Source organism: Panthera pardus, unplaced genomic scaffold, assembly GCF_024362965.1.
Source record: "Panthera pardus isolate Hobbes unplaced genomic scaffold, ASM2436296v1 HiC_scaffold_21, whole genome shotgun sequence".
In the NCBI taxonomy this organism is placed as follows: domain Eukaryota; kingdom Metazoa; phylum Chordata; class Mammalia; order Carnivora; family Felidae; genus Panthera; species Panthera pardus.
This window is the reverse complement of record NW_026526777.1, coordinates 42,321,167-42,335,164: the sequence shown is the minus strand read 5'-3', so window position 1 is coordinate 42,335,164 and position 13,998 is coordinate 42,321,167. Positions and strand designations below refer to the sequence as shown.

Genomic DNA, 13,998 nt, shown 5'->3' with positions numbered 1-13,998 from the left:
GTATAATACATTCTAGCTCCATCCATACTGTTGCAAATGGCAAGATTTCATTCTTTTTGATGGCTGAGTAATATTCCTTTCTATATATTTATATACCACATCTTCTGTATCTGTTTATCAGTCAGTGGACATTTGGGGTCTCTCATAGTTTGGCTATTGTTGATAATGTTGCTATAAACATTGGGTGCATGCACCCTTTGAATCTATATTTTCATGTCCTTTGGGTAAATACCTAATACTACAATTGCTGGATCATAGGGTAGTTCTATTTTTAGTTTTTTTGAGGAACCTCCATACTGTTCTCCAGAGTGGCTGACCAATTTGCATTCCACCAACAGTGCAAGAGGATTCCCCTTTCTCCGCATCCTCACCAGCATCTGCTGTTGCCTGAGTTGTTAATGTTTGCCATTCTAACAGGTGTGAGGTGGTATCTCATCATGGTTTTGATTTGTATTTCCCTGATGGTGAGTGATGCCGAGCATCTTTTCATGTGTCTGTTAGCCATCTGGATGTCTTCTTTGGAAAAATGTCTATTCATGTCTTTTACCCATTTCTGAACTGAGTTTTTTTGTTTGTTTTTTGGGTGTTGAGTTTGATTAAGTTCTTTATAGATTTAGGATACTAATCCTTTATCAGATATGTCATTTGTGAATATCTTCTCCCATTCTGTAGGCTGATGTTTAGTTTTGTTGATTGTTTTCTTCACTGTGCAGAAGCTTTTTATTTTGATGAAGTCACAATAGTTATGTTTGCTTTTGTTTCCCTTGCCTTTGGCAATATGTTTAGTAAGAAGCTGCTCCAGCTGAAGTCAAACAGGTTCCTGCCTATGTTTTCCTCTAAGGATTTGATGGTTTCCAGTCTCACATTCAGGTCCTTCATCCATTTTGAATTTATTTTTGTGTATGGTGTAAGAAAGTGGTCCATGTTCATTCTTCTGCATGTCGCTGTCCAGTTTTCCCAGCACCATTTGTTGAAGAGACAATCTTCCCATTGAATATTCTTTCCTGCTTTGTTTAAGATTAGTTGACCATATAGTTATGGGTCCGTCTCTGGGTTTTGTATTCTGTCCCATTAATCTATGTGTCTGTTTTTGTGCCAGTATCATACTATCTTGATGGCTACAGCTTTGTTAATACAGCTTGAATTCCAGAATTGTGATGCCTCCAGTTTTGTTTTTCTTCTTCAGGATTGCTTTGGCTACTTGGGGTCTTTTGTGGTTCCATACAAATTTTAGGATTGTTTGTTCTAGCTCTGCAAAAAAACGCTGGTGGTATTTTGATAGGGATTGTGTTAATGTGCAGATTGCTTGGGGTAGTATAGACATTTTAACAATGTTTGTTCTTCCAATCCATGAGCATGAAATGCTTTTCCATTTCTTTGTGTCCTCTTCAATTTCTTTCCTAAGTTTTCTATAGTTTTCAGAGTACAGATCTTTTACCTCTTTAGTTAGGTTTATTCCTAGGTATCTTTTTGTTCTTGGTACAGTTGTAAATGGGATCGATTCCTTAGTTTCTTTTTCTGCTGCTTTATTATTGGTGTATGGAAATGCAACCAATTTCTGCATGTTTTTATATCCTGCAACCTTGCTGAATTCATATATCACTTCTAGCAGTTTGTTGGTGCCTTTTGGATTTTCTCCATAGAGTATCATGTCATCTGTGAAGGGTGAGAATTTGATTTCCTCCTTGCCAATTTGGATGCCTTTTATTTCTTTGTGCTGTCTGATCGCTAAGGCTAACACTTCCAGTACGATGTTAAATAGTAATGGTGAGAGTGGACATCCTTGTCTTGTTCCTGACCATAGGGGAAAGGCTTTCATTTTTTCCCCATTGAAGATGATATTAGCTATGGGTCTTTCATATATTGGCCCACTGGCTTTTAAAATTCAATGGCCTGAGGCATGCCTGGGTGGCTCAGTCGGTTAAGCTCAGGTCGTGATCTCACAGTTTGTGAGTTCAAGCCCTGCATGCATCAGGCTCTGTGCTGACAGCTCAGAGCCTGGAGCCTACTTCAGATTCTGTGCCCCCCTCTCTGCCCCACCCCCATCGCACTCTGTCTCTCTCTTTCAAAAATAAACATTAAAAATTTTTTTTAATTCAATGGGAAAGCTTCAAGGTTAGCACACTTGTTTCCTGACAGAATTTGTCTGCAATGCTGGGTGTGGTGTGAAAGCTGGTGAGAATGTGGTTGGACATTTGAGTTTTCATCCCACCTGGTCAGCAGGGTAGCAGCAGGGAGAAGTGGATGGGACTTACAAGGCTGGTTCCTCAGAGCCTGTCACTCACTGTAGCCTGCTGACCTTGCAATCAGAAGAACAGTTTGTGTAAAGCACCAGCAGTCACCCAGCCCTCAGGACCCTAGTTTCCTCATCTGTAAATGAGGCAGCTGGACTAGATGATGATGGTGGTAGTGGTGGTGATAATAATAATAACAATAATGGCTGATATGCATGGACTCTGTGCTATGTGTTGGGCACTGTGCATTTCCTCATTTCATGACCTGAGGGGGTCCACTGATGTACACAGCTGATCGCAACCCTGACTGCAGCCTCTGGTGCCCTGCTGTAGATAGCATGTGACGGACACCTAAGATGAGGAACCAGACATTGGGGGATCGGGGGGCCAACCAAACCCTGGACTAAGTACTCTATATATGCTCATTGCAGTTCAGAAAGGTGACTGTCCTCAACCACAATCCAGCAAATAGACAAAGATGATGTTGAATATTGAGGTTCAGAAAGGTTGAATCTTTTTCCCAAGGTGGAATAACACACGGCTCGGTAATGATCAGCGGTGAGAAGGGAGACAGTGCCCCAACAACCCGCAACCTAACCAACCTGGGTTTCCACAGCCCATGAAGCTTCACACCCCAGGGGCTGACCTGGTCTAGACCTAGAGCCCCTGATGTCCTGAGCTCCCTAGACTAGACTTGACAGTATGTCTGGGTGCTGGCAGGGGCTAGTGAGCATCCAGATCATAATTATTACCACACCAACCATTCCTTGGGCATTCATTCATTCATGCACTCACAAATATTCACTGAGAGCCTAGATGTCAGGCACTGCTCCCAGCACTGAGGCTATGGAGTGGACAGGGTTGTGTGTCATTTCCACTCTTCTTGGGGGGAGGCAGCAGCACAGGGTGATGTGACCTAGAGTTTCCAGATGTCTATTTTAGACTGTTTGGTGAAGACTAACATCACTGAGGAGGTATCACTTAAGTTGAGGTCTAAATGACAAGAATGAGCCAACCTTATAAAGATCTGGAGAAAGAACATTCCAGGCAGAAGGACGAGGCAGAGACATAGCAGGCAGGGGTCTGGCCTGAAAGTGGGCAGGAGTGTAGGGAGCAAGGGAGCGAATTGTAGGGCTGAGGTCGGGAGCCACCCAAGGAAGGCTAGGTGCAAAGAGAAGTTACATCACAAAAGCATGATTCAATTTACATCTTTTTTAAATGCCCCTGTCTGTTGTATGAACAGACACATTCCTGGTTACAGAAAAACAAAGCCATAAGGAGAGAGGCCAATTAGGAGACCACTGCACTGGTCTAAGTGACAGTGGCTTGGAAGAGATTGGTAGCACTGGGGACTTGGCAGCAGAAGTGTTCAGACTTGGAATATGTTCGGGAGATGTGTTGACAAGGCTTGCCAACTGATTGGAAGTGGAAGAAAAGGGAAAGAGAGTAATAAAAGACAATGGGAATCTTTGGCTTGAGCAACCGGGTAGATGTGGTGCTGCCTACTGAGATGGGAGGAGTCTGGGTTGGGTCAGGAGAGGATCTAGAGTTTTCCTTTAGCCCTGCTAAGCTTTAGATTATGGTAGACCACCGTGTGGAGATGCCAGCCTCGCATTTGGCTACAAGAGTCTGGGGTTCTTGGGAAATCCACATTCGGGAGTCATCTGCAGATGTGTGGGCCTGATTGAGGTCAGAGACTGTGTAGGCAGAGTAGAGTCCCTGAGTAACAGTGGGGCTCATCAACGTCTTGAGGACCCACACCAGCATATGTGACCTAGTAAACATGGTCCAAATTCACAACAGGCCTACAAGGTGAGTATTATTATTCATCTTTGCTCTAAAAGTGCAGACAGGTTACACCTTGCCCCAGGTCCCATAGTTTACAAGCAGCATGGCAAGAATTAACGCTAAATAGTATGACTGGGTTCCTGTCACTTGCTTACCACTATATAATCACTGCAGGTGGATACTAATATGGGCATAAGGCCTCAGTGGAACAAGATACACAATGAAGTCAGAAAGCCTGGAGTGAAACCTCAGTAGCTATGTGATACTGGACAACAAAGATAACCTCACTGAGCCTGAGTTTTCGGGTGTATAAAATCATGAGTTGGTTTTTTTTTTTCATTCTGCAAATACCTGTTAAGTGTCTCTTGCATGCCGGACACTATACCAAGGGATGGAGACCCATGGGGAGCAGACAGACTGCTCTGCTATACAGTGTAGTGGGGGATACAGACATGTAAATAGGCAATTAGAATGTAGTGTGATAAGTACTATGATTATGGAAATACTGCTTCCCTCTTTTTAGAGTATGTTGTACCAACCTACGCAGACTTGAAAGTTACACATAATTTTCTTTCTTCCAAATCCATATGCAATAATAGTCCCATATGAAATGTTTCTACTCTTTATAATAGTACCTATGATTTTCATTAGAATAAATAATACATGCAAAGCACCCAGCCCATAGCCAGTGCTCAATAAATGGTGACAGTCTTTATTAACACACGGTTTTTTGGACTAGCACCACCTCTGACTTTTGGGCTCATTTTTCTCCTTTGTAAATTACGAATAATAATAGCTAGTCCACAGGGTCCTTGTGAGAGAAAGATGAGATACATGAAAATATTTGGCAAGCTGGGGAGAAATTCTATTAAAGTATGAGTAAAACATGTTTTCATGGCCAGTCACTAAAGCTAAAAAACTCAGTCCATGAGGAATAGTGTTACCCAAGAGGTCCTCGTAGCCCATACAGTGGGCCTGAGGAAACCTTTTAACAGGTTCTTTGGGAAATAGCATTCTGCACAAGAAATTCTGCTTCATCTGAATCACCTATACTCTGTCCACAGAAAAACAAAGACCCTTTACTTGAGGGCTCCTCCTATCCTCTTAATTCATTCCCCTACCACATTGGGCTCATCCAGCCAAAGGCAAAAAAAGCTGGAAACCTCCCAGGCTGGTTTCTAGTCTGCTTCGTGCATCACTAGAGTCCTGAGTCAGTGCCAAGGAGGCAGGATTTGTAAGGCTGGCATGTGTGCCATGGGCTGTCAGCTGTGTGGGCGGTGGACAGGGCCATGGGAGGGGCTAGAGCTGAGGGAGGTACAGGAAGCTGGCAGGGCCACCGACAGAGAATCCTTCCTGACTTCCTACTGCAGCAAATCCATTTCTTAAGGACCAGGCTGCCCCTGTCCTCATGCCAGGAAGATCCTGACTATAGAGTATAAGTCAGGAGAAGCCAGGAGGCAGGAGGGAGCAGAAGACTCCACCTCTCCAAGGTGCGCTAAGTAGACACAGGGTCCTGAGCAGCCTTGAAGGAGGGCAGAGAACAGACTCCCCACTTCCTCTGCTGATTATTTAACTGGAGGGCCTTGGGCGGTCAGCAACCTGCACAACCACACTCCTCTTTCCCTGGAAGCTAGCTGACTGGAATGGGTATCAATTCCCCTCAGTGCATTTACTTCATCATTCCTTCAACTGATACTTATTGTGAGCCAACTACATACAAGGTACTGTCCTATACTCTGAAGATAAGACCAAGTCCCTCCTTTTAAGAAGCTTACACTTCAGGGGCAGCTGGGTGGCTCAGTGGGTTGAGCGTCCAACTTCACCTCAGGTCATGGTCTCACTGTTCGTGAGTTCGAGCCCCACATCGGGCTCTGTGCTGACAGCTCGGAGCCTGCAGCCTGCTTCGGATTCTGTGTCTCCCTCTCTCTCTGCCCCTCCCCTGCTTGTACTCTGTCTCTCTGTCTCTCTGTCTCTCTGTCTCTCTGTCTCTCTCTCAAAAATAAATAAATGTTAAAAAAAATTTTTAAAAAAAGCTTACACTTCAGTGGAGGGAGACAGACATATATAGAAAGAGAGAGAGAGTCTTTACGTGCCTGTGTGTGTGCGTGTGTGAGTAGCAACAAGGGCTGCAATGGGGAAAAAGCAAAATAAAGAGAGAAAGAGAGTGACAACGGAGGAATGCTATGCTACATAGGGTGATCAGGAAGGTCTCTCTGAGCAAAGACCTAAATGAAGTGAATGAGAGTCATGAAAGTCTATGGGGAAAGAGCTTTCCAGGTGGAGGGAACAGCAAAAGCAAAATTCCCTGAGGTGGGAATGGTCTGAACATATTCAAGGAATGGCATGGGGCCAGTGTAGGTGAGCAGAATGAATGGGAAGAGATTAAGGGATGCAGCCAACAATGCCTGTGTGTGTTTAGGGACGTGGGAGAGAGGTCCAAGTGGTAGAGGAGGGAGATCATGTAGAGCCTTAAAGACCGTGCTAAGGACTTTGTTCTGCGGGACATGGGGAGCCAGCCACTAGAGGGTTTCAACAGAGGACTAGTGTGATAAATTCTGAAGACTCTCTGATGGAAACTCCACGTACTGTCTTTCCAATTCCTCTGCAAATCTTAAGGAAAAAAAGGCAAAGAAGAATCCTTAGCTCCAGTGGGGGAAAGAGACTCTACCAGGGATGCATGGAGACAGGGAGGCTGGTTAGTTAAGAATGGCTGTAGTAACCCTCTTACACAAGTTACTCAAACTCTGTGCCTCAACTGCATATATGGGGATAATAATAGTACCAGTCTCATCCAACTGTTAGAAGGATTAAAGGAATTAAAGTATTAAGAAAAATCGCTTCTCGGCCTTTTGGCTAAGATCAAGTGTAAAGTATTAAGAATAGTGCTGAGTATCTAGGAAGTACTGTATAAGTGTCTACATAATAAAAATAAAAATAAAAATAAAAGGTGATTTGGACCAGGGAGATAGTAGCAGAAATGGTAAAATGTGATCTGATACATTTCGAAGGGAAAACTGATGGGGACTGGCAAGAATAGGGAGTCAGTGTGAGAGAAATCAAGATGACTCCAATGCTTCTGGCTCCAGCAACAGAAAGAATGAATGTAGGGGTGCCTGGGTGGCTCAGTTGATCAAGCATCCAACTTCAGCTCAGGTCATGATCCCGCAGTTCTTGGGTTCAAGCCCTGCGTTGGGCTCTCTGCTGACAGCTCGGAGCCTGGAGCCTGCTTTGGGTTCTGTGTCTCCCTCTCTCTCTGCCTTTCCCCTATGCGTGCTCTCTTTCGCTCTCAAAAATAAATAAATAAATATTAAAAACTTAAAAAAGAAAGAAAGAATGAATCAGATTCCATTTTCTGAGAAAGAAAAGACTAGAAGAGAAGAAGATTTGGAGAAAAATCTTTTGCTGTTGGACAGGTTTTGCTTGAGTTGCCTATGGATGTACAAGTAAAGGTGCTGATTAAGTGAGTAGCATGTAAAATCCAGGGAAGAGGTCTTGACCAAAGATACAAATTTGAGAGTCAGCAGTCTGTGATGGTCACTAGAGGTCCAGGCCAGGGTGAGGTCACCAGGAAGTAAGGGTTGGTGAGAAGAAAACAGGTAGAGGACTGAGCCCCGGGTTCCCCGGTGTTTAGGGATTGGAAAAAGGAAGAGGAAACCAGCAAAAGAGGTAGAGGGAAGACTGTCAAGGTAGGAAGAAAACCTAGAGTGGGGTCCTAAAGGCCATGTGAGAAAAGAGTTCCAAGAAAGACAGTGTGATAGTGGACAGATGGTACTGCTGCTGCCACCAGATCAAAGAAGATGGACACAGAGACCTGCCAACTGTACTCAGCAACGTGGAGGATGGTGTGAGTATGCCAGAGCTGTGGGCTTGACTGGGACAAAGGCCTGACTGCAAGGGGCTCTAGAGGGAACTGCAAAAGGGCTCATCATGCTCTACATCTAGACCTCTGCATGGAGCATCCAGAGTAGATAGTCACAGAAACAGGAGGAAAGGCCTGTAACAGGGGTCCAGGTGCAGGTGGTCAATGTGGTCAAAGAGCTCCTCCAAGCCTCTTTGACTGCTGCTCTTTTCCCAATGAAGTAGGAAGGCAGTTGCAGTTATGAGCTAGAAATGGGCTGGCAGGAGACGTTGGGGTCTGAGCACGAAGGGGTAAGTATGTGAAATAATCTCTAAAAGAGTGTGAGGGTAAAATGGAAAGGGGAAAAGTAGCAGGATTTCTGGGCAAGATCAAGGGCCGACTTGTGGTAGGGGGGGTCAAGAATTTACATGAATTTATAGCAAGCCCTGTAGAGATTTCTACAGCTTTCTACAGCAAGCTCTACTACCCAAGGGCAGGGGAGGAATAGGTGGCAAGTGGGATTTAAGCAGAGGTGGAGTCTTGCCAGACCAGTATAGCGGAGCAACAGAGGGGCAAAGAAGTTGAGGGTGAAAACAAGGATGATGAAGCATGAAGTAGACTAGAGCCGTTTGGGAGGCATCCAGCATCCTTGCCCTTGGCTGATGACTGGCTCTGTATGAGAAGCTGGCAGGAGAAAGGGTTGAGAGGGTAGGAGGAGACTTCAAGGGCAACATCACCATTTTGCTCAGAAAGTATTTTTTGGTTCTTACAATGGGATTTAATGTGATTATTTTATTTTATTTTATTTTATTTTATTTTATTTTATTTTATTTTATTTTTTTTTTTTTATGAGAAGTAAGGATATGATTGAGAAGGGGAGCAGCAAAAACGTAATACAATCGATCTCTTGTGGATGCCAGCGAGGTTAAAGAACCTTAGGAATCAAGCATTAGAGGGAGTGAACTGGACATAAAAGAGGTGGTGGCCAGACAACAAGATGGTTGAAACTGAGATTAGGGAGCCATGCCCGTTACAAGGTCCAGGCAGGCCATGCAAGTGAGGTCTTGGCAGCAAACATGGAGGGAAAATCATCAGGGAAAAGAGATTAAGGATCCAAGAGGCCAGGGTCCCACAGAGATCATTTAAGTGGATACAAAAATCACCAAGACTGATGACAAGAGAGGAGATGGGAGACAGGTGGTAAACCGAGAGCTAAAATCTTTCTGGAATGAAGGGGAGTGACCTGGGAGTCTGTAGATGGCTTCAAGAAAGAGTAGCAGGTGCTATTGTATGATGACATGAGCTCCAGAGCTGGCATTTTAGGACAGGCATGAGGAATAATGGTCTGGAAGCAATAATAGGGAGGAAGGAGCCACCTACCCCACCTCCAGGCTCAAGAGTATGAGGAAGTGTGGGAGGAAAGGCAACCACCACATGAGGCAGCTGCTCATCAAGCCATGTTCTTGCGGGGGGAGAGGCAGGTACCAGTTAGAACAAGGAGGTAACGGGAATGTCCAGAGAAGGTGGGAGAATGTAGAAGAATTTTCTGATGATGGAATGAGTTCCAGACAATGTAATATTAGGGTCTGGGGAGCTGGTGAGGAGCAGGAAGTGGGTCAGATTAAGGCATGGAGAGCCATATGAGGATGGAGTTTGGATGGTAAGGAAAAAAGGCATGATGATATTAACCATGGAGGCCTACATATGGGCTGCAGCGATGAGGCTGTGAGTGTTGCAGGGCAGAGAGTCGGGTAACATCACCATCTCCATCATCTCTCACTTTCTCCTCAACCCATTCCACCTGGACCCTGGGCCCATAACCCTACTGAAACTGCTCCCACTAAGGTCACCTCCATATTGCTGAAAGCAGTAATCCCTTCTCAATCCTCATTTTATTTGCCCTTTCAGCAACCTCCTACACAGATGATGACTCCTTCCTTCTGAACACATGCCTCTCTTCACTTCCTTGTCCCTTTACTCTCTGGCTTCCCTCCTATTTCCCTGACCCCTCCTTCTCAATTCCTCCACAGCCACACTCAGGAAGGTTGACATGCCCCCAGGCCATTGATGTGTCTGCCCTGTTTCACTTCCTTATGCACCTGTCCAGGTGAAAGCAGTCTCCCAACCATCCCCACCACCACTCCAAGTAGTTGGCTGCTACTAGACCTTGATATCCCCCAACTAGCAAAAGTTTAACTTTAAGAAAGACATAAGAGTTACTCATGCATTGCTAGTCATGGTGAAGCTAGTTTTTCAGTGAGTATTATAGACATTCTTGAGTTAGGCCATATGACAGGCACTGAGTGACATGAAAAATGTTAAGAGTCTCTGCCCTCGAATCGTTCAGACCCTCTTGGGAAAACAAGACAGAGGTACAGAAAAATATAATACTTCTGAATATGAAGAAATACCAACTATCAGAGCTGCACAGTATTTCCACAGTCTACTTTCTCCTCCTCATTTTTCAAAGCCATGAGGTAACTGACTTGACATCATACCACTAGTTTGGTCACCCTGGGAATTAGACCCAAGTCTCTTAACCCCCAAGTCGGTGCTCTTGTGGCATCTCGATTGGTGGTTGAGATAGAAGTTAAATACTGTGGGAACTGGAAGGAAAGGTCCTGTGCCATTGTGGAAAGCATGAATTCGAGAACCAGACTGCCAGGGTTCAAATCATGAATCAATAGCAAATCACAGTAACAACATAGTTATTATTGGAGTGACTTTGGGAAAGTCGCCTAACTTTTCTGTGCCTCACTGGTTAAACATGGATAATAACTGTACCTATCTCACAGTAATGGTGAGGATTAACATAAATTAATATAGGTGCTTAGGATGTTGCCTGGCTCTTAGAGCTATGTAGGGTTTTAAAGACCAGCAGTACTTGGAGGTGAACAACAGGAGAGAAGTTGAATGCTGGATGCCCGACTCCTATCTAAATCCTAGGAGCCTGGCACATATCAGGGCTCACTGAATGAATGAATGAATGAATGAGCCAATAAATATTTTAACATCCATACGAAAAGACATCCAGAGATCAGCTAATCTACACCCCTTTGCACCACCTAGAATGTCCACTGAAACCAGTTAGATAAAGCCTACCATGACCATCACCATCAAAACACATTGATTATTTGCCTTTTTGCACCTGATGACATTTAACAACTCAACAGTCTAAGGAAGAGGAGCTAAAGACATACAAACCACAAGACATGCAAACGTGCAAAATATACACTGGCATCCAAAGGACAAAGTCCCTAGGTGGGGTGTAAACCTGGAGCACCAATTGAGAATCAAATGAAATCCTATCTCCCTTTAATGTAGGATTCCTTGGAATGAAGCCTAAGTTTCCAACAGGTATGAACTGGGTTAAAGGCAGTCTAAGAACATAAATCCTTTTGCTCTCCCCAAAATGATCAGTGATAAAGTCACGGAGGCCACAATCTCTTCCACCACTGAAGACGTGCCCCAAAATGTAATCATTCACCCAAAGCTGACCTTAGAAAGAGCAGGGTTGGCTACATTCCAGAAGGAAAGGTGACGGATGATTCATTCATGCTTTGGTGGCTTCTCCCCGGCTTTATACAGCTCCTCTTTTCAGGGAAGCTCAGAGTGTGACACAGACCCCAGCTCTTTCTCCAGATCTCAGTAAACAGGTATGCTTTAGAGGGCAGGCGTGACTGCCCCCATCTGACGGCTGTAGACCTCAGTGACGGTGAATGCAGCCTACAGCTGGTTAGTGAGATTGTGGCTGACCCCAGGGACCTCTCTCCCTGGGTCAAATCCCTCTTGAGTGGCAGCAGAGACAAAGGCACCTGCCTCCCTGGGCCCACCCTTTCCCACTGGACGCCCCGGCAGGGCCACGCGCACCCCATCCTCCCCGCCGCCGCACTGGGCCAGCCCCCGTGCCCCCGCCACCCGCGCCCACCTTCCCGTACTCACTCCCACTCCTTGCGCCGGGCCTGCGGGGTGCTCTGCATCTTGTGCGCCTCGTGGGCCTTGATGATGTCGCGCTGCTCGATGAGCCCCCCGCGCCGCCGCTTCATCACCTCGGGGCTCACCGGGAGGAACGGGCTGGAGCCAGCTTCCAGGGCCGCGCCGCCCTCCCAGCCGGGGCCCTCGCCCTCCTGCACCGGGAAGAAGTTGTCGAAGCCCGCGGCGACGGCACGCGGGGAGGCGGGCAGCATGCCCACCTCGTCCGAGGCGTCGGCCTCGAGCAGGGCGCACTGCTGGGGCCGCCATGCCTCCTCCTCAGGCAGGGCTAGGACGTGGCGGTGGCGGCGGCCCAAGGCCCAGGGCTCAGGGTTCCCGCCTGCGGCGGGGCAGGGGGCGGGCTCGGGCAGCCTGCGGCCTGGGCTCGGTCCACGCATCTCCGGCACCATCCCAGAACATTGCTCTGCGCAGGGGAGGCGGGGGAGACAGAAGGGAGACGGGATGGGCGGGGAGGGGGGGGAGGGAGAGGCGGGCAAGAGGGAAATAGAGAAGAGAAAGAGGTTAATGAAGTCGTCCTTCACAGCAAGGCTTTGGGCTAACTCGGTGCTATGGCCCAGGCCTGGTCCAGAAACTGGCACACAGTAGGAACTCTGTAAATGATCACTGAACTCAGAAGAATCCACTGTGGACCAGGCTGGGTGCCAGGTGCTGAGTTACCCAGAGTTAAACAAAGTACACTTGATTTTTGCCCCAAGAACTTCACAGGCTAGTGTAGAAGACGGAAGTTACAGCAACAGTCATGTGCAATAGTGATGAATGTCTCAGGGTACTGCTACAAGGAGAGAATACCAAAGGCTGTCCTCGCCCCAACTTCAGACAAGCTAGCTGGCTGTTCTCTCCCATTTGTAGTGAAAGAATCTCTCTAACCCTTTCCCTAGTGTCCCACGTCCTCTGGGGAAACCCCACCCACCACCTGCTGCCCTGATTCTAACACTCTCTCCCCAGGACAAGACACAGGCAACCTAGCGTTGAGAACTGGATCCCATGTACAGGTTCCTTCCTCCTTTCCTAATGCACATCCACCGCAGGATCTGGGGAGCAGGTGTAGAATCAGATGCCTCTGCTAGCATCTTTGAGCCTCCTTTCCCTTTTCCATGCCAAGGAGGATGTGGCCAGATTTGCCTCTGAAAGATGTACTCATTCAGTCCACACTGACAGGGTTTACCATGTGCCAGGCACTGTGCCAGGGACTGGGCACACTGACATAAGCTGGATTTAGTCCATATCCTCCTCGTGGGAGAAACAGGAAGAACATCGATTTTGACCACACAACATGATGTGCTCTGATTGAGGCAGGCCTGATTGCTGTAGGAGCTCACAGTAGGGACACGGAAACCCACTTGGAGGTGGCCGGAAGGGCTATGTGGAGGAAATGGCCCTCATTCTGCATTTAAACAGAGCTTGCCAGGTGAGAAATGGGACCAGATTACAGACAAAAGGAAGAGCATGTGCAAAGAGGATTCAGGGAACTCAAGGATCCAGAGCTCCCTTGATAAGTCTGAGGTCTGGGGGACAGACCTTCTGATACAAGAGGACCTTTTTGAGATATCTTCTTACTATCTCCTTCCCAGCCAAGAGCCCAACACCTGAATTCTTGGCCTCCTCCCCACCCACATTCCAAGCCACACCACTAGTGACCACAAGTGACACACACACACACACACACACACACACACACACGCCCCTTGGCACTAAGCAGTGCCACATGCTCTACATGCTCAGAAAAGGCCTGGTATCCAGATCACTCAACCGTGCTTAGTGTGCACTGGGGACTGTGCTAGGCCCCCTAGGGAGGCATCTTTCCAGAATGCTACCCTCCAGAACCCCCACCACCTCCCCTGGTCTGAACTGAAAGTCTCAAAAATAGCGAATACTAAAGTGGAATCTTTGTGGTGTAGCCATACCATGTTGTCAGTGAGGACGCTGATGTGCAGAGAGGTAGAGACTTGCCCCAGGTCACATCACCACTCAAAGTCAGAGCTGGGAGAGAGCTCAGGTTTCAAGTCCTGGCTCATAGTTTTTCCCACTATATTGACCACACTGCTCTACCACATGAAACAGAATAAATAGATGCCTCTCCCAGCCACCCCCACATCACACTAAAGTAGCAGGTAGACAAGAAGAAGCCAGGATGATCTTCCTGCC

The 13,998-nt window shown here is 46.8% G+C and overlaps 1 protein-coding gene across 2 annotated transcripts in view; it reads right to left on the bottom strand.

Moving 5' to 3' along the window:
• LOC128778845 (uncharacterized) overlaps positions 1-13,998 on the bottom strand; it is a 180,021-nt gene that overhangs the window by 61,453 nt on the left and 104,570 nt on the right. For both annotated transcript variants that reach the window (XM_053909170.1, XM_053909171.1), the window contains exon 2: positions 11,803-12,256. In XM_053909170.1, coding sequence (XP_053765145.1) covers positions 11,803-12,242 — 440 coding nt within the window. In that variant the 5' untranslated portion in view covers positions 12,243-12,256. The remainder of the gene's footprint in view (positions 1-11,802; positions 12,257-13,998) is intronic.